Source organism: Mirounga angustirostris, unplaced genomic scaffold, assembly GCF_029215605.1.
Source record: "Mirounga angustirostris isolate CCGP_5_RB_7025 unplaced genomic scaffold, mMirAng1.0.hap1 SCAF_10, whole genome shotgun sequence".
Taxonomy (NCBI): domain Eukaryota; kingdom Metazoa; phylum Chordata; class Mammalia; order Carnivora; family Phocidae; genus Mirounga; species Mirounga angustirostris.
Genome location: NW_026991718.1, coordinates 120,726,169 through 120,747,542, shown reverse-complemented (window position 1 = coordinate 120,747,542; position 21,374 = coordinate 120,726,169). Strand labels below are relative to the sequence as shown.

Below are 21,374 nucleotides of genomic sequence, written 5' to 3'. Positions count from 1 at the left end.
GGGCTGATTTAGTGGTCATGAACTCCTTTAGCTTTGGTTTGTCTGGGAAACTATTTCTCTTTCTGTCTGAATGATAGCCTTGCTGGATAGAGTATTCTGGGTGGCAGATTTTTCCATTCAGCACTTTGAATATATTATGCCACTCTCTTCTGGCATGCTAAGTTTCTGTTGAAAAATCTTCTAGCTTTATGGGTCTTCCCTTGTAAGTTACTTCTTTTGTCTTGCTGCTTTATCATCACTACTTTTTGTTGTTTTAATTACTAGGTGTCTTGGTGTGGTCCTCCTTGGGTTGATTTTGTTGGGGGATCTCTGTGTCTCCTGGGTCTGGGTATCTGTCTCCTTCCCCAGATGAAGGAAGTTTTTAGCTAGTATTTCTTCAAATAAATTTTCTGCACCCTTTTCTCTCCTGTTGTCCCTGTTATTAAGTTTGATGGAGTTGCTGAGTTCCCTATTTTTATTTTGTATAATTTTTTCTCCCACCTGCTCAGCTTGATTACTTTCCATGACTCTGTCTTCCAGGTCACTAATTCATTCTTCTGGTTCCTCTAGCCTGTATTTATTCCATCTAGTATATTTTTAGTTTCATTTATTGTGTTCTTCACCTCTGATTTGTTCTTTTTTTATCTCATTGTTAAGGGCCTCACGGATGTCCTCCACTTTTTTCTCAAGTCCAGTGAGTATCTTTATGACCATTACTTCAAATTCTCTATCAGGCATACTACCTATCTCTGTTTCACTTAGGTCTCTTCCTGTGGCTTTGTCCTGCTTTTTCATTTGGGACATACTCCTCTGTTTCCTAATTTTGTCTGCCTCTTTATGTCTGTTTCTCTGTGTTATGAAAGTCAGCTACATCTCTTATTCTTGAAAGTAGTGGGCAGGGCGAGCACTTTTAACAAGGTGGCACTGGTCCTTTGCCAGAGGGAATGTGTCTCCACTGCTGAGACTGGGGCCAATCCACAAAGCACGCACAGGCAGGGCACACAGTACCCACAAGTTGTGGGCACTGGTTCTTTTCCACAGGGGATGAGCCACTGCTGCTGAGACCAGGGTGGCTGGGGCTGTTGCACAAAGTGTGCCTGGGTGGGGCATACAGTTTTAACAAGGTGCATGTGTCCTCTGCAGGAGGTGACCAGCTTCCACCATTGCTGCCAAGACTGAGGCCTTGCAAAGCACACAGTCAGTCAGAAGACATGGTGTTGGCAAGATTTGCAGGGTCTTCTCACTCTGGAAAGGCCAGATCTGCCAAAGCACAGGGGAGCAGGGCTTGGTGTAAGCAAGTTAGGTAGTTAATGTGGGTGCTGTGCTGGTTCCCACAGGTGGCCATGTGTTTATGCTGGGGGGAGGGGTGGAGGAGGGAAATGACACCTGCCAGCTCCTTTGTACCCAGAGGGGTCTCCCTGTGAAGCCCACTCCTCTGGGACATGCTCTGAGATGAGTAAATAACACTCCAACCCATAGGCCCCTGGCATTTTCAAACTGCTGCTTCTAGGCTGGATCTCTGTGGGCTATCTCTTTAAGCCTGGGGACTCAGCTTCCTAACATCCTCGGGGCTTTCCCAGAGCCAAGCCTGCTGGTTTTTAAAATTCCAGGCTTTAAGTCACCCTAGTTATAAGAACTCAGAAAATTCAGTTTGGTTTCCCGGCCAGATGCTATGAGGATTCACCTTCCCCATGCCGGCTCCCTGCTGGGATAGTTTGTTTCTCTCCCCTCTCCTCACCCATAGCTTCCTCCCAAGGTTGGCCTGTGAATCAGTTTAGCTCCTACCACATCTCCACCCTTCCTACCCTCTTCAGTGTGGCCTCTTCTCTACATTTAGTTGTGGAGTTTGTTCTACCAGTCTTCGGGTTATTTTCTGCATTATTTGCACTGATATGAGTGTTATCTAGTGGTATCCATGGGATGAGGTGAGCTTAGCGTCCTCCTATTACACCATCTTCCCTAGAAGTCCTTCCTGATCTCTCTCTTTCTCATGCCGGCCCTGAGACTTTGCCATCCACCCATTCTACTGTCCTTTGTAGATAGTCTAAACTCCTACCCTTCCTCCCTGGAAATAGACTCCGATGCAACTGTCATAAGTTCCCCCAATACATAGAGAGCGTATTATTCACCCATTGAGAAAGATGTGCTTTGATCACCAGCCATGTGCCTTTCGCTCTCTGCCCCTTGCTTTGTACGTGCCACCTCCCCCTCAATCTGTCTTCCTTAGCTGGCCAATTATACGTTTTAATTCTTTATAGACTTTAAAGGAATTTTATATCAGGGCACCTGGGTGGCTCAGTCAGTTAAGCATCTTCCTTCAGGTCAGGTCATGATCCCAGGTTCCTGGCATTCAGCCCCACATTGGGCTTTCTGCTCAGCGGGGAGCCTTCTTCCTCTCCCTCTGCCTGCCGCTCCTCCTGCTTGTGCGTACTCTTTCTGTGTCAAATAAATTAATTTAAAAAATAAGGGAATTTTATAATCACTGATCTAAATTTTGAAACCAATTCAGGTGACTTTCATATTTTTCTCTTAGAAATACTAATTCAACTTCACCTTTAAGTGGCCCAGGACTGATTTCCCCTACTACGAACCTTGATAAGTCTTTCATTTCTAAAGCTGTGTTATTACTTGGCCTTTCCATTTTATCAAAGTATTGTTTAATTAACAAAAGGCATAACTAAGGTACACTGAAATGTGCTTTTAAATTGTTTATTCCAAAAATAGGCCCATATCCTAGTTTTCATTCAACTCATCAGAGCATGTTTATTTCAGTGACTAACAAGCTTTCTGATTCCATCAGCAAGATAATGATGTTCAGCAGTGAGGCTACATTTGTTATATTTCACGTGTGAATTTGCACTCCCAAAGGACATGTTTTCATGGCCCAAACAGCTATGGAGATCACTAGGTGGAATAATGTATGTCATCTGTTCCAGGGCTGTCCACCCACGCTTGGTTTAACTTGTTCTGACAATAAATAGCAAAAGCCCCTCTGCTTTTCTGGAAGAAGCATGGGCATTTCTAAGTCATATACAGCAAATGGACTGGCTTCTCCTCCCAGGTGTGATCAGCAACATTGGCTGTATCTGCAGTGGTGAAGGCTTCCCTTTGAGAAGGCAATATCATCCCTCCCCAGACTACTGGGTAAGAAATGGGAGTGGGGTGCCAGGACATGAAGTGGGAAAGGGCCATTGATCCAGACTCTAGGTTAGAGGATTGGAACCTATTCTTGGAGAAAGCCACTTCAAAAGATTTTCAACTAAATTAAAAAAAAAAAATGCCAAAGTTGCATTGAGTGTGCATGCAGCCCCAGGTCAGCTGGGTTCTCATGGTCTTAGAGGCAAGTGGGCCTCCTTGAACCCTGGCCATTTTCCAGGGCCTTAAGAAACCCCAGGTCTCCTAGGAGCTTGGGAAGATGGCAGAGTAGGAGGACCCTGTCCCACATTTTCAACTAGGTATCCTCCACATCCCAAGTCAACAAATCAGAGAGTGATCCAAAGACTGGCAGAACAAACTTCACACCTAAATATAGACAAGAAGCTGCCTCTGAAAGGTTAGGAAGTGATGTCAGAAAGGCAAAGGAAGATGGCCCTCAGGACAGAGGGAGCTGTATGTGCAGAGAGCAAAGAAATGAGCCCTGGCACTAGGGAACTCACCAAGGGAAGACTAAGCTCCATAACATTTGGCTTTAAAAACCAGAGGGGCTGGGGCGCCTGGGTGGTTCCATCAGTTAAGCATCTGACTCTTGATTTCAGCTCAGGTCATGATCTCAGGGTCCTGAGATCAAGCCCTGAGTCAGGCTCCACACGTGGAGCCTGCTTAAGATTCTCTCCCTCTTCCCCTCCCCACCCCTGCTTGTGTTCTCACTCTAAAATACATTTGTGTGTGTGTATATAAAATAAAAACCAGAGGGGCTGAATTCTGTGAGCTTTAAAAGTCAGCTGACTCAGCACTGGGTGAGCCAGGAGGATGAGTGAAAGCTGGGTCACCACCCTTAAAGAGACAGCAGCCTGCACTGAAAGGCAAATTAAAGTGGCAGTTTATAGAACACCGGGGCAAATGGGAAACAGATCTGTTCATACTAATTTTGGAGCATATTGTGGGACTTCTCTGAAACTGCGGGACCTGGCAGGCACCGTGTGCCTCCCCTGCCCCCCAGCATAAACACAGAGCCACCCGTGAGAGGCAGGGCTGGAGAGACCCTTGTGCCTGACATGGTGGCCGGGCACCACACCCCTGAGTTCTCCTGAGGACTCACCCACTCCAGGCCCGCTGGCCTCCACCCTAGACTCAGGGCAAACTTCATTAAAGCTGCACATGTGCCCCGACCAGCCAGTAGGTGCACAGCAGCCTCAGTGTACCAGGCACATCGCCGTGCCCCCAGCTGCCACTCTGTGCCATAGCCAGCCACTGTCACATGCCCTGCCCTGCTGCACACCCACAGCCACCATCACACACCAGGCCCAGCTGCAGCCAGCCACTTTCATGCACCACTCCCAGCCTGACACCCCTGGCAGCCCTGGCCTGTGGTCCGCTCTGGCATGCAGCCCCAAGCTCCCACAGCATTTTAGGAGATCCAGCATAGGACTAGTGGCCCAGCAAAAATTTTGCTAATACCACTGGCCCACTCCCAAGTTCCCCGGCAGCACACCCCCCCTGGAGCTACCACCAGAGAGCAAGCACAGACCACAACAGGCAGAGAGTCAGCGCAGACAACTGCACTGAAAGGAAAAGTGACCCAGACACAACAGCACAGCATAAGCAACAAATATAGGAAACTCTCCTTAAGTGCCAGGTTCTGGTGCACAGGGGATGCCACACTATAGGTCACTCCACACCTCTTCATATCATCATTACTTCGAAAAACGAGACACAGCTGACTTCCTTAACAGAGAAACAGACACAAAGAGGCAGACAAAATGAGGAGACACAGAAATTTATCCCAAATGAAAGAAGAGGGCAAGGTCACAGGCAGAGATCTAAGCAAAACAGATATAAGTAACATACCTGATAGAAAATTTAAAGCAATGATCATAAGAATACTCACTGGACTTGAGAAAACAGTAGAGGACATCAGTGAAATATTTAACACAGAGGTAAGGAATAACATAGAGATAAAGGGCTAAATAAATGAAATGAGAAGCATGCTTGATGGAATAAATATAAGGATGGAAGAAGCAGAGAAATGAATTACTGACTTAGAAGGCAGATTACTAGAAAATAATCAAACTTAACAAAAGAGAAAAAAAGTTATGCAAAACAAGAAAACTTAGAGAACTGACTCCATCAAACGTAATAACATTCATATTATGGGGGTCCCAGAAGAAGAGAGAAGGGGGAGCAGAAAATTTATTTGAAGTCATAGCTGGAAATCTGGGGAAGGAAACAGATATCCAGATCCTGGAGGTACAGAGAACTCCCATCAAAATCAACAAAAGCAGATCCACACTAAGACATACTGTAATTAAAATGGCAAAATATGGTGATGAAGGAAAAACATTAAAAACAACAAAGGAAAAGAAGACAGTTACATACAAAGGAAATCCCAAAAGGCTAGCAGCAGCTTTTTCAGCAAAAACTTTGCAAGCAAGAAAGGAGTGGCATGATATATTCAAAGTGCTGAATGGGAAGAGCCCACAGCCAAGAATATTCTATCCAGCAAGGCTATCATTCAGAATAGAAGGAACAGCAAAATGGATCAAAATACATTTAAACTAAAGCACACAATTATGAAATTTCAGACATTTGAGAGAAAATATAAAAGCCCACAAGCCCCTGAAGAGAAAAACATTTCATATAAAAGATCAAGGAGCACAAAGGCACTGAACTTAAGTAATAATGATATTGGGAGCCAGGAGCCAAAGGGGATTTGTCTTAGAATTCCCAGAGAATAAGATTTCCAATTTAAAAATCTAAACTCGGCTCTCTATTACAACTAAGGGTATCTAACAATATTTTTTCAAGTGTGCAGTGTCTCAAAATATCATCTTCCATTTAGCAGAATAAAGGAATAAATCAAAAAAGAATAAGACATATGAGCCAGAAAGCTAGAGATTGGTTAAGAGAGGCAAAGGGAGACTCCAGGATGACACCTGTCTTAGAGGACAGTCCATTAAAAAAAAAAAAAAAGCAACCTTCACTGCAGACAACGTATTTAAACAGACTGAGAGAAGATTAACACTTCTACAAGCAAGTTTGCATGTGAATTAAAAATGATTGTTCACATAGCTTACGTAGGAATGGCAGTTGCATAGCTAGAGAAATATAACCCCGAATATTGAACTATATTGGAAAGTATGAGAGAGGGAACATGGGTGAGGAGGGACAGAGATTGGTAAATAAACTAAATTCTCATCTTCCAAAATGGGAAGTCAATAGATAAGTCCTACAACCAAAGTATTAAGAACTGAAACTACTCGTGTTATTTAGAAGTAGAAAGTACACCCCTGTAGAAACATGTAAGAGTAGATCCATGTTATGTAAATTAATAAATCCTTTTTTTCTTGCTTCAAAAAAAAAAAAAAGAATAGAAGGAGAGATAGAGAGTTGCCAAGACAAACAAAAACTAAAGGAGATCTTGACCACTAAAGAAGCTCTGCAAGAAATATTAAAAGGGATTCTTTGAGTGGAAACGAGAGAACAAAAGTGACAGTATAAAGGTAGGAAACACAAACGCAGTGAAAAATATTTCTGTCAAAAACCAGTCAAGGGACTCACAAAATAAAAGGATGTAAAATATGATATACCTAAAATGTGGGGAGGAGTAAAGAATGGGTTCAAACTTAAACGACCATCAATTTAATATAGACTGCTATATGCAGAAGAGGTTGTATACAAGCCTAATAGTAACCAAAAATCAAAAATCAATAACAAATATGCAAAAAATAGAGAAAGGAATCCAAGTATATCACTAAAGAAAATCACACCAGATCAGAGAAATCTTCAGAAACAACTGCAAAACAAGTAATAAAATGACAATAAATACATAGATCAGTATTTACTTTGGATATGAATGTACTAAATGCTCTGATCAACAGACACAAGGTGATAAAGGGATAAAAAAAAGAAGACCCATCTATTTGCCGCTTACAAGAGATTCCTTTTAGTCCTAAAGACACCTGCAGATTGAAAGTGAGGGGATGGAGAAATATCTATCACGCAAAATGGATGTCAAAAGAAAGCCAGGCTAGCAATACTTATTTTGGACAATATAGACATGAAAACAAAGACTATAACAAAGAGACAAAGACACTATGTAATAATAATGGGAACAATCCAACAAGAAGAGATGAGAATTAGCATGGAGGACATTAGGAGAAGGAAGGGAAAAATGGGGGGAGGGGCGGGGAATTGGAGGGAGAGATGAACCATGAGAGACTATGGACTCTGAGAAACAAACAGGGTTTTAGAGGTGAGGGGGGATTGGTTAGCCCAGTGATTGGTATTGAGGAGGGCACGTACTGCATGGAGCACTGGGTGTTATACGAAAACAACGGATCGTGGATCACCACATCAAAAACCAATGATGTATTGTATGGTGACTAACATAACATAATAAAATTTAAAAAAAAAAAGAGATAAAAATTGTAAACATACATGCAGCCAACATGAGACCAGCCAAATACATAAAACAATAACAAAGAGGAACAAATTGATAACATTACAATAATAGTGGGGGACTTTAATACCCCACTTACATCAACGGACAGATCATCCAAACAGAAAATGAACAAGGAAACAGTGGATTTGAATAACACACTAGACCAGATGTATCTATCAGATATATTCAGGACATTGCAGTCTAAAACAGAAGAATATACATTCTTTTCAAGTGCACATGGAACATTCTTCAGAATAGATCACATATTAGCCCACAAAACAAGCCTCAACAAATCAAGCATCTTTTCTGACCACAATGCTATGAAACTACAAATCAACCATAGGTAAAAATCTAGAAAGACCACAAATACATGGAGGTTAAATAACACACTACTAAACAATGAATGGATCAGCCAAGAAATCAAAAAGTACATGGAAACAAAAATGAAAACATAATGGTCCAAAACTTCTGGAATGCAGCAAACAGTGTTCTAAGAGGGAAGTTATAGCAATACAGGCCGATCTCAAGAAGCAAGAAAAATCTCAAACAACCTAGCCTCATCCCTAAAGGAGCTAGAAAAAGAACAACAAAACCTAAGAACCAGCAGCAGGATGGAAATAATAAAGATTAGAGCAGAAATAAATGTTACAGAAACTAAAAAAAAATATTTGAACAGGTCAATGAATCCAGGAGCTGATTCTTTAAAAAAATCAATAAAATTGATAAAATCACTAATGAGAGGAGAAATAACCAACACCACAGAAATACAATCATAAGATAATATGATAAAAAAAAAAAACTATATGCCAACAAATTGGGCAACCTAAAATAAATGGATAAATTCCTAGGAACATGTAAACTACCAAAACTGAAGCAGGAAAAATAAAAAAACTTAAGACAATAATCAGCAGAGAAATTGAATCAGAATCAAAACACTCCCAACAAACAAAAGCCCAGGATCTTCACAGGAGAATTCTACCAAACATTTAAAGAATTAATACCTATTCTTTTTAAACTATTATCAAAAATGGAAAAGGAAGGAAAACTTCCAAATTCACTCTATGAGGCAGCATTACCCTGATACCAAAACCAGACAGAGACACCACAAAAAAGAGAACTACAGACCATTATCTCTGATGAACATAGAAGCAAAAATCCTCAACAAAATACTAGCAAACTGAATCCAACAATACATTAAAAAAATCATTCACCCTAATCAAGTGGGACTTATTCCTGGATTGCAAGGGTAGTTCAATATTCACAAATCAATTGATGTGACATATCAATAAGGGAAAGAATGAGGACCATACAGTCATTTCAATAGACAAAGAAAAAGCATTTGACAAAGTACCATTCATGATAATAACCTCAGCAAAGTAGACTAAGAGGGAACATATCTCAACATAGTAAAGGCCTTACATGAAAAACCCACAGCTGACATCATACTTAATGGAAAAAACCTGAGAGCTTTTCCCCTAAGGTCAAGAACAAAACAAGAATGTCCACTCTCACCACTTTTATTCAACACAGTACTGGAAGTCCTAGCCACAGCAATCACACAACAAAAGGAGTAAAAGTCATCCAGATCAGTAAGGAAGAAGTAAATCTTTCGCTATTTGCAGGTGACATGATACTATACAGAGAAAACCCAGAAGACTCCACCAAAAACCTGCTAGAACAAATTCATCAATGTCGCACGATATGAAATCAATGGACAGAAATCTGTTACATTTCTATACACCAATAATGAAGCAGCAGAAAGACAAATTAAGAAAACAATCCCATTTACAATTACACCCAAAATAACAAAATACCTAGGAATGAACCTAACCAAAGAGGGTGAAAGACCTGTCATCTGGCAACCATAAAACACTCATGAAAGAAATTGAAGATGACACAAAGAAATGGAAAGATATTCTGTGCTCATGGATTGGAAGAACAAATATTGTTAAAATGTCTATAGTACCCAAAGCAATGTACACATCTAATGCAACCCCTATCAAAATACCAACAGCAGTTTTCACAGAACTAAAACAAACAATCCTAAAATTTGTATGGAACCACAAAAGACCCCACCCCAATAGTCAAAGCAATCTTGTAAAAGCAGAGCAAAGCTGGAGGCATCACAACTCCAGACTTCATGTTATATTACTAAGCTGTAATAATCAAAACAGATGGTACTGGTACAAAAATAGATCAATGGAACAGAATAAAAAAAATTGAGAAATAAGCCCACAATTATATGGTCAATTAATCTTCAACAAAGCAGGAAAGAATATCTAGTGGTGAAAAGGACAGTCTCTTCAACAAATGGTGTTGGGAAAACTGGACAACAACATGCAAAAGAATGAAACTGGACCACTTTATTACACCACAGGCAAAATTAACTTCAAGTTTGATTAAAGACCTAAATTTGAGACAAGAAATCATAAATATCCTAGAGGAGAACACAGGCAGTAACTTCTTTGACATCAGCCATAGCAACTTCTTTCTAGATAGGTTTCCCAAGGCAAGGGAAACAAAAGCAAAAAGAAGCTACTGGGACTTTATCAAAATAAAAAGCTTCTGCACAGCAAAGGAAACAGTCAACAAAACTGAAAGACAATCTATGGAATGGGAGAAGATATTTGCAAATGACTCATCTGATAAAGGTTTAGTATCCAGAATATATAAAGAACTTATAAAACTCAACTCCCCCAAAATAATCCAATTAAAAATGGAAAGAAGACATGAATAGATATTTCTCCAAAGACATACAGATGACCAACAGACACATGAAAAGATGCTCATCATCACTCATCATCCAGGAGATATCACCTCACACCTGTCAGAATGGCTAAAATCAACAACACAAGATACAACAGGTATTGACAAGGATGTGAAGAAAGGGGAACCCTCTTGCATCATTGGAGGGAATGCAAACTGCTGCAGCCACTGTGGAAAACATATGGAAGTTCCTCAAAAAGTTAAAAATAGAACAACCCTAAAATCCAGCAATCACACTACTGGGTATTTACCCAAAGAATAGAGAAACACTAATTCCAAAGGATACATGCACCCGTATGTTTATAGCAGCATTATCTACAATAGTCAAGATAATGGAAGCAGCCCAAGTGTCCATCGAATGATGAATGAATAAAGATGTGGTGTAGATATACAATGGAATATTATTCTGCCATAAAAAAGAATGAAATTTTGCCATTTGCAATGACATGGATGGAGCTAGAGAGTATTATGCTAAGCAGAATAAGCCAGTCAGAGAAAGACAAATACCATATGATTTTACTCATACGTGGAATTTAAGGGGAAAAAAACAAGCAAAGGGAAAAAATAAGAGAGACAAATCAAGAAACAGACTCTTAACTACAGAGAACTGATGGTTACCAGAGGGAAGTGGGGGGGGGGGCAGAGGGATGGGTGAAATGGGGGATGGGGATTAAGGAGGCCACATGTGATGAGCACCGGGTGATGTGTGGAAGTGCTGAATCATTATATTGTATACCTGAAACTAATATAACACTGTGTGTTAACTGGAATTAAAAAAAAAAAAAAAAAAAAAACTTCAAAAGAATACTACTAATTGACAGCTTTAAAAAAAAAAAAGAAAGAAACCATAATCCTCCCTCCCCACGAATTCTGTCAATCACTGGTACTTATGTGCTCACAGTCAGGCTCCTCGGTTCACACATGTAACGTCTGCCCCCTTTCTGTGTCACCTAGGTAACAAAGCTCAATTCCACACTGGTTTTCACAAGAAACCACCATGTGCATTGAGCCTTGTACATGCTATTATAAATTTACTGAATATTTAGGAGGTTGGGGGGACCACATCACTCAGTGAGTCACCTTCCACCCTTTCACTGGTTCTCCTATGCTCCCAACCTTTCTCATCGCCTGGGTCCCTCTTAATAAGAGCCCACAGCTCTCTCTCCTTGGACATGAACAACAGTGTCCCCATGTCCAGGATGCTGCCCACCTCCACTGTTACCCCAAGCTGGCTCAGCAGGAATTTTCACAAGGTCAGTCCTATGGGTATTATCCTAAGGAGAAATTTTCATAAGGGATACTAATTGGGGGGGACCCCTTCACTTTATCCCCCTTGTTTGGGTGACCGTCCCCAGCACTGCCTGCTTACAATAGCTCACATTGATTGAGTACACACGAAAGATCTCTGTGCTAAGTAACACATTAAGATTCCCAACCACTCATAACCCAGAGAAGCTATCAGATGTGGCCAAGTCACTCAGCTAAAAGGCATCAGGGCTGGGATTTGAACCCAGGGCGCTTCAAGTGGGAGCCCCATTACCTTTAGCTATACTACGGACACAGGCCAAAATGGCAGCGCCCACCGAGACACCATCCCAGTATTTGGACACCAGGACAGCCTTGAGCTAAACCACAGAGGACACTTGGTGAGAATCCTTTCCAAGCCCTAAAGGATCACTGGGAACAGAACACTGGCTTCCCCCGTCTTTCTCCTGTTGCCCATACCTGGACTATGTAGGCCATCCTTGGCTGTGGGGAGACCTGATGATGCTTGGCAGCTCCAGCACCCCGTCTGCGCACACATCACTGGGCTGGATGTCGCCATGCTCCTGCTGCCACTCCAGTCACGTGAATCCTCCCATCCTCAAGTGCGAGGATGGCTCCGATTTAGGATTAGAAGAACCCTGCACCTTCCGCAGCCCTCTGGGCATCATGGGAGAGTGACCTGGAAAATCAAATGCAGCGAAGTGTCCCGAAATATAGGAGTCTTGTTTGAGGCACAGTAGAACCTATTAGCTTGAGAAATTGGTCTGGAAATCTTATTAAAAGAGACAAATCTGCCTTCTCTCCGGACTGAAAATATTGGGGGTAATAGACTTTTTCCCTGATTCCTGGGACCCATGCACCTCCTGTCAGAATCACAGCCAACCTCTGGCAAGGCTCAATTCAATGCAGGTGATGAAGGCTCTTATTTTTTTTAATGGGCAGTTCTGATTAATTCTGATTTCTTTGGCTAGCCACCGCCTTACCTCTACCAGTCCCTCATTACTGTGAAGGTTGCAAGCCAGAAGAGCCAATGGCAAAGAGAAATCAAGTTCAGGTTGTGGGTTTGTCGTTATTGCACAGCTCAGCGGGTAACTGTCCAGCACCCCCACCACACACACACCCAGGTCCTTTCTCAATGTGCTCAATTAACCCATGATGGACACAGGAAAGCAAGGCACCATTGCATTATGAAACCTAGCCTTCCTATGCTCATCTTTGCTATTTAAGAGGAATGATAAGAAGAATCCTTCAAATATATGTGTTAGCTATTATCATTATGGTGGTTATGTTTGCTGGACACTGATATGTTCCAGAATAATGTGACTCACTGGAATTTAGTGGATGCTTATTTCATGCCTGGCACTATGCAAAAGGCTTTCTTCACATGTTATCAACTCCTTTATCCTTAGAACAACCCTGTAGGTCAAGGGTTGGCAAACTTGCTCTGTAAAGGACCAGACAGGAAGTATTTTAGGTTTTGCAGGCTACTTTGGGTTATGCAAGGTATTCTCAATTACTCAGATCTGCCGTTGTCATTTGAAAGCAACCACAGACAATACATAAATGAGTAAATATGGCTGTATTTCATTAAAACTATATCTACAAAATCAGCCAACTGGCCAGGTTTAGCCTGTAAGCCATCGTGTGAACATGTTATTCCCAAGCTGGAATTTGGGCTCTTTTCTCTCTCCTATAATCCTCCTTCCTCCCTGCTCTTCCATTCTGGTTCTAGTTCTGGAGCAAAGATAGAATAAATAGTTGTTTTTGCATGTGACTGGCCAGGGACAGTTGGCTGATCTCAACAAGAAGGAGAAGGATCATTTTCATGAAGATCCTGCATCCATGGTGGCCATAGGGGGGCCATCAGATATCCCTGGGAAATCCCCAGATTTCCCAACTCTGGGGCTATAGACCTGGACAGGGTCTATCTCCATGCCCCTTCAAAACTGGGGATTTGAGGAAGCATGCTTTGCCCCTCTCTGAGCCACAACCCCTGCCACCGACCTGAATATTCTTTCATCAACAGATAGAGGGGAATAAATTACTGTCTCACCTTGATGGTGCTATAAAGGTAGGGAACAATTTAGGATCTTAAGCCAGGGTTTCTCAATCTCTGCTCTATGATATCATGTAGGATGGTTAGCAGCATCCTGGCCTCTACATGCTAGATGCCCATAGCAACTCCCAGGTGTGACCTTCAAAAATGTCTCCCAACATTGCCAAATGTCCCCCGGCTGACAAAACCACCTCTGGCTGAAAACCACTGTCTTTGGTCAAAGGGCAACCACTGCCTTTTGCCCTCAACTGTAGGTCCTAACTCCCAATTCCAGAAAAATAGGAAAGATCACAGGCAGGATTTCTCAGCACCATGTCACATGATCTCTGGTGCAAGGTAAGCATAACTGTCCCCATCTTACGTAAGAGAAAACAGGCCTGGGTCACAGCAAGTGAGCAGCAGAGCTAGGATGGGGACCCAAGCCTGTCAGATGCTAAGGCCTGTGTGTTTCTTAAACTAGTGATGATCTGATGATGAGAGGGACACTGGGAAGGTTTTTCCGGAATGGGGAAGTTTGCCTGGATTCGCGTTGAACTAGAGACTGTACTTGCTCCTTCTAATCCTGCCAGCACTTCAAGGGAGGTATTATTTCCCCTTGCTTTACAGAGGAGGAAACTGAGGCCCAGCAACCCTAACAAATGGTTTGAAATCAACATAGCAAAGATTTTTAAGTCCAGTGTTTCTGTGTTCAGAGCTTTGACTTTTTAACAACAAACATGGGTGGCTGCACCCCAACGGGGAAGTGGGGTCAAGTTTCCCACCTACTACCTTCCTAGCCAGCATGTTCTGCAGGCAGCAGGAAAGGGCTTGGTGATAAATGAGCCCAACGCCCACCACCCCTCCCTCGGCCTCTCTCTCTGACCTCTCCCTTGCCCCAGCTCTGTATGCAGTACTGGCCTGAGAAGACCTCCGGGTGCTACGGGCCCATCCAGGTGGAGTTCGTGTCCGCAGACATCGACGAGGACATCATCCACAGAATATTCCGCATCTGTAACATGGCCCGGGTAAGCATCCAGCCTGCCTCGGCTTCCTGTGCTGCTCCTCCCCAGCCCAGATGGAGGCAGTCCTCAGCCAGCCAGGAGTCTGTGCTGTGCTCTCCTGATCATCCCATCCTTGGGGAAGCAATGCTTCTGCCGACTCCAGCTTCAGACCCAACAATGGCTCCAGCGCTCAGAGACGCACGGGGAAACCTCCAGCCTGCCATCTGCCTCTTTCCTGACACGCTGTCTTATAGTCAGAACTGCTCAGAAATCAGTGCTTCCCCACTGTGCTGTGCTGTTTTGGCATGAGGTGACAGGGTCTTTGATTGGATCCAGTAAGCTTTGGGCTAGACCTTGAGAACACCAAGATGGAAAATAATTAGTTGCTTCCGTGGGGAAATTCACTGGCTAGGTGGAGGAGAAGTGGGTGGGAGGGAGCAGATGAGTAGTCTATGAAATAGCTAAAGAACGACTTTGGTCTTTACTGGGGGTCCCAGGGTGAACAGAACTCCATCTCTGCCCTCAGTTCACTGTCCAATGGGAAGGTGAGCTATGTTCTGGCATGTGAGCCTTGGGGGAAGAGATGAATTCTGCCCAGTAGAGTCAGCTTTTCCTAGAGAAAGGGACATTTGAGTTGCGTTTTGGAAACCAGTAGTTTTCCAAGGAGAAAGGGGGTGCAGGGAAGTCATGGCAGGAGAATCCATGTGCACAAAGGTAGAAAGAGGAGTGTGTCCCCATGACAACATAGCGTTGACCCCATTCGGTCTGTCTCCCACTCCAGTGCTGCAGCCCCAGGGCCTGTGAAGGGCTTACATCCCTGGCAGAACAGCCCTAACGGCCTCTCTGTTCTCAGCCTCAGGATGGGTATCGTATAGTCCAGCACCTCCAGTACATCGGCTGGCCCGCCTACCGGGACACACCCCCCTCCAAGCGCTCTCTGCTCAAAGTGGTCCGACGGCTGGAGAAGTGGCAGGAGCAGTACGACGGGAGGGAGGGGCGCACCGTGGTCCACTGCCTGTGAGTGCTATGGAGGGCTTTCTGGGGGTGGGTGACCGGTATCTGTCCTGGAGGATGCCACTGACCATGGGCATGCCTGGCCATGACCATGGGCATGCCATGGGACACTGGGAAGGTTTTTCCGGAATGGGGAAGTTTGCCTGGATTCACGTTGAACTAGAGACTGTACTTGCTCCTTCTAATCCTGCCAGCACTTCAAGGGAGGTATTATTCCCCCTTGCTTTACAGAGGAGGAAACTGAGGCCCAGCAACCCTAACAAATGGTTTGAAATCAACATAGCAAAGATTTTTAAGTCCAGTGAACTTCCCTTAAAAGCCATCCCTTAAAAGCCCAGGGGTGTGTATTCAAGGAATTACAATCTTTCATGGACTGGGGTTGCCCGTCTGTTGCCCTGAACTAACTAAGGTTATGTGACATGTTATTGATGCAAAACCTGGTGGTCTTTCACAAACATCGGGTGTGGGCAGGCCGCCCCCCAGCACACCCAGTAGGGAGGTAAACTCCACTCCCCACAGGAGGCACGATGTGTCCTGTTAGTCGCAAGAAAGCTAGGACGAAGTGGATTCCACTGACCAGATCCTCCAATTATTTCCTAAAGAAGGAAAAGAAGAAAGAAAGGGGCAGGTGTTGATTGAGTTTGATGCCAGATGTTTTAAGTGAATCTTAAAATACCATCTGTGAGGTAGGTGTAATCATGTAGTAAAAAACAGGCACAGACAGGGGAAGGGACCAGGCAGTTAAGAGAGGAGCTTTGATTTAAAGCCACTGGCCTCCAAGCTAATATGCCATCTGCTAACCCACACTGCTTCTGAGTAAACCAAAGGACCCATCCGCCACGTCACCTTGTGGGATCATCTCTTGCTATGGGCGTAGTGGGCACGCAGGGACATGGGGAGCCTGTGGGGCGGATTGATGGCTATGAAGGGCCCTGGGAACTCTGTTTCCCAGAGCTCAGTGGGCTCAGGTGGGCTGTGTTTATACTTCCACTGCTGGGGCATGCTGGAATCTCTACCACCTATCTTAGAATGGGCGTGGCTGGGGCACAGGGGTTCCCAAATAGACCTTGATGCCCAGTGGAGGTCAGGACCCTTAGGGGACTAGGGCTGACAAGCTGTCATCAAGAAAGTCACTTAATTGAGTGAGCCTCAGTGTCCTCATCCATCCAGTGGGTATGTTGAATTAGGTCATCTTAAGACCCTATCGTGCTTTGGTAGGAAATAGAGAAAAAATACAATTCATCTACCAACATACAGACCCATAATATCATGGTAGCAAATATGCACCTGTTGTAAAAGTGATTACTTCCAAGAACCTGTGTCAGAGTCTGCCAGAGGAGTATAAAATGACCTCAGAGAAGGATCCCGCAAAGATCTCAGACCCAGAACACATGTGTAACCCCAGCCGTAACAGCCGTATGTGCAACATCTGACTGGCAACCGTCACTTTGCTGCCAAGAACGTGGAGGTTGGGGGGAGGTGACGGAGTGGGCCCTGCTCTCTCAAAATGTCGTGTCAGAGGACTTGGGAGCAAGCTCTTTCCTTTTCGGAGTAAATATTTCTGGGGCCAGCAGAGGCATTAATAACACCTTACTGACCTCAGAATCGAGTTCAGTCTTTACAAAACCAGCTTATTGTTCCCACCTTTCAAACAAGTGGTGCATTCACGTGTCAGGAAAACCAGACAGGCACGCGCACACACAGCTTAAGGCCACCACCTATCACAATCCTTTCTTCTCCAAGGACGCAAATCACGAACCAGGGACCAGGAAGATGCCGTGAGCTGTGTCACGCCGATGGGCGCTATCAGCCAAACCAAGCTGGTTCTGCCCACATCCTAGAACCTGGCAACTGGTTCCCTGCCAACGAGCCCCTGCCCCCTCCAGGTCCCTCCCACACACTCAGGTGGCCTCCCCTGTAGCCCACAGCCACACCCGTCCCCATCCGGGTCTCAGTCAACCAGGCCCTGGGATACCTGTGCCCACTCACCTCTTCCTCTTGGACTCTGTCATTCTTGCTTTGGAAAGTACTGAACCCTCCTTCTGGGGAGGGGGGATCCGTTCTTCCTCCTCTGCAGGTGATTGTTTTTTAGCCCACTTTTTGGAAGGAGTACTTTTTTATCCAGGTCCCCCCTCGCCAAGGTGACCCACAGTTTGAACCCAAGGAAAGCACAGGCATGTCCTCCTATCAATGGGGACCGTGGCATCCTCGGAGGCCAGACACAACAGACACCAAAATGCAGGCACTGGCCAGTGAATGGAGGGCAACTGTCTGTACCTGAAACATCTGCTTGTTGGGTGTCCTGTAGATAAAACATCTGGGAAACCGAGCGCCTTAGTTTCCATCCAGATGTTCTTTAGACATAGGCCATTACATGCAATCATTAGTTGCCCTTGGCAACACGCCCAGGAGTTCCAAATCAGGCAGATTCCTAAAGGGACTTTCTGTAAATAGTTGGAGGGGTGTTTCCATGAACATGAATTATGGAGCACCGGAAAGGAGAGTCAGAGAGGTGACCTGCCAGGAGCCCTGGAGCTCTGCTCTCCCGATTGACAGGGTCTTGCTTAAACCAGGGTGCCCAGAGACCTATCATTTCAGGATAGAACATCTCAGACCTACCCAGCCCCACCTCCAAACCTAGGCTGGCTGACCTGAGGCTGTTTCTGTCCTTAGTGGATGGAAAGAACTAGAATGAAAACCACCTGGAACCTTCCACGGTCTTCACTGGATGTGTAGGTGGACCCAGAGCCTCCTTTTGGACAAGGATGCAGGCACCACACGTACAAAGACACTGTCACACTGTTTGGGTCAGTGTGCCATGGGTGACTTTAACATGCTCATAGAACCAAGGAAACATCGGGCTAATTGAATTCTCAAAGAGCATCTAGTCCAACCCCTCCATTGTATGGATAGGAAAAGACTTGCCCAAAGTCAAAGCAGGTTCATGGCACCAACGGAACTCAAACCACTAAGACTTTCACCGTAGCCTGACTTTTGCACATACCAGGCCAGCCACTGCCCACTACTCCTGATGTGGTTTTAGGACCAGCAGGTGCCTGGGGGGTACCCAGGCATATCGCTCACCTCTGTCCCTCTGTGTCTAGAAATGGGGGCGGCCGCAGTGGGACCTTCTGTGCCATCTGCAGTGTGTGTGAAATGATCCAGCAGCAAAACATCATCGACGTGTTCCACATTGTGAAAACGCTGCGTAACAACAAATCCAACATGGTGGAGACCCTGGTGAGTGTCCCAGGAGGCTTCTACCATGGCAGGGGACTGACCCTAGTTCCCTGATCTGGAGAAGACAGCCTCAGATAGTAAAAACACCCAACAGCTGGCTGTGTACAGAGTCCTGATGGGCCACAGCCTTTGTACAGTTATTTCCTGCAAGGCAGCCCAAATACTCATCCTGATGCCATAGATTCTGGCTTAGGAGAGTGTGCATTATATTTTCAATTCAGTCCAATCCTATTCTAATTAATGTATGCAACTTGCACGGCGTAAGCACAGGGCTCAGACACCGTGCGGAAAGGGGTGGACAGTACGTGGGCGGGCGGAGCCCAGGTCATCAGGCCCACTGCACAAGGAACTTTGCTCCAAGAGTCTTAACCGACTTGAAGCATGTTCCTACTCAAACTCCGGTCCACAGGCCAGCAGTGTCAGCATCACCTAGGCAGGCCCCTGATAGAAATGCAGAATCCCAACCCACTCCAGATTTACTCAGAGTCTGCATTTTAGAAAGATTCCTGGGTCCTTCATATGCACCTTACAGTCTGAGAGGCACTGGAGTCCAGAATGGTGAAAAGGAAAGGAATGACCCACTGGGCATCTGGGAAGGCGTGGGTGTAAGTAGGCATGGGGCAGAACTTGGGGGGATGTCCAGATACGGATAATTACGTGGGTAATTTTGAGTTGACTGTTAGTATGGATGTAGGTAAAGCTTCCTCCAAAATCTGTGTCTCTAACCTAAATGCATCTCCCCTTTCCTTTTCATCTCTCTCTCTTGCCTCCTCTACTCCCTCTCTGCCTCTCCCCCTCTCAGGAACAGTATAAATTTGTATACGAGGCGGCACTGGAATATTTAAGCTCCTTTTAGTCCGATGGGATGGGGAGCCTGCCAGAGCCCAGAGGCTGCTGCAGCCAAGCCCCCTTTTCTGTGAATGGCAGTGACTGGGCTCAGGGTCTAAGAGGCAGCACCCTGCCCAACTCCAAGGAGAAGACTGTGGTCCTGTGTTCCGTGGTGGGCTCTGCACCTTCCAAGGGGTCTCCTGTAGCTGTGGGAGATGCTGCTCTGAAAGGCCCAGGCTTCCCTTCCACACCCAACCAGCTGGAACCACGGGCCTGTGCACAAGTGCGCCCATGGCAAGGCCCTGGATTTTTCCGTTCCCAGACCTCCTGCTTTTGCTCTTTTCAAGTTTGTGAATCTCCTGGCAAGCCGGCTGTGTGAGTGTTGGGGAGTGACAGCCTCAGCAGCACGTCCCTGCCCTAGTTGTCCTTGGGAGTGGAGGGGGTGTGGGTTCTACTCCATGCTGTCGTGGAAATGACTGGGCTCTTGGGGGTCCCTGCACTGCTGCCCCTTGTAGTCTCCTTCAGGGATCTCTGGCGCTGGACACCTGCCAGTCTGGATCAGTGTGAACCTCGGGATGCTCCCGACACCACAGCAGAGGCCCCCATTCTCACACCTAACCTGCATGGGGCTTGGCCCAATACCATTCTGTACCCCTCCCCTAGCCTAGGCCTTGACCCGTCATTCACTGGCCAGCCCACTGTGTCCAGCCTTTGATAAAGGTTCTCTTTGCTTTTCGTAATCAGTGGGACGGGGGAGTGTGGAATTTTGCTGCTCTTCCTTGTCTTTGTGAAAAGGAACCATCTCTCTGGGGCAGGGCTCTGGCTGACCTTGTGTCTTTCGGGTGGTGGATAAGATTTGATTATTTTCCAAAGTGCATATGAAAAGAAACTTTCTTTGGGGGTGTAAAATCTTAGTCTGTTATGCCAAAATAAAAGAGAGAGGGAAGTTTGGATGTGTAACTATAAGACAAATCTCTCGGGCCTCTCATCTTTCCTGGCAATGTCCTTAAAAGATCCCACCCTGGAACAGCACTGCTACTGAGCAAGGGAAACAGGCTCATCTGAGGACGGTCCCTTCAGTTTGTGGGGCAGATAGAGTGCCAGCTTTGTGCATCATCTTGAATCTCCAAATTTGAACTCCCTCCTAGAGAAACCCTTAGCTGCCATCGTGAGAAAGGCCACAGTGGACCCAGGTATGTGGTCAAGGAGATCACACCAGGGATCTAGGATCTTATCCAAAGTATGGGTAAGTCAGTGACAGGGAACCAACATTTGCTAAGCACCTGCTGTAGGCCAGGCTTGGCACGTTCCATATGACATTTCACGTGGTCCTAGACTCCCATGAGAGAACTACTAACCTGTGATCATCTCTACTTCATGACTGGGGAAACTGAGGCATCTTCCTCAGTGATGAAATTCTGGGTTCTGAAAAGGCAGACATTGGTGATAAGACTTATTCATACTGTTTTCTTCATCGTTCTCAGCAAAGCAGTTATTTTGTGGAGAGGAAAATAAGGCTAGAAACTTCTGAGCAGAGAACTCCACAATGGAAATTTAATTCTTTCTTTCTGATGTGAGTTCTTCTGGGAAGCCCAGAATTTCAGATATATTTTTAGTAATTCCTTCCCGGCTCCCCAGGAAAGCT

At 45.1% G+C, this 21,374-nt stretch overlaps 1 protein-coding gene across 1 annotated transcript in view; it reads left to right on the top strand.

The window, feature by feature from the left end:
* PTPRT (protein tyrosine phosphatase receptor type T) overlaps positions 1-20,190 on the top strand; it is a 748,756-nt gene extending 728,566 nt beyond the window's left edge. Inside the window, exons 26-29 of the mRNA XM_064571786.1 lie at positions 14,546-14,671; positions 15,501-15,664; positions 18,766-18,901; positions 19,704-20,190. Coding sequence (XP_064427856.1) covers positions 14,546-14,671; positions 15,501-15,664; positions 18,766-18,901; positions 19,704-19,757 — 480 coding nt within the window. The 3' untranslated portion in view covers positions 19,758-20,190. The remainder of the gene's footprint in view (positions 1-14,545; positions 14,672-15,500; positions 15,665-18,765; positions 18,902-19,703) is intronic.
* The last annotated feature ends 1,184 nt before the right edge of the window (positions 20,191-21,374 follow it).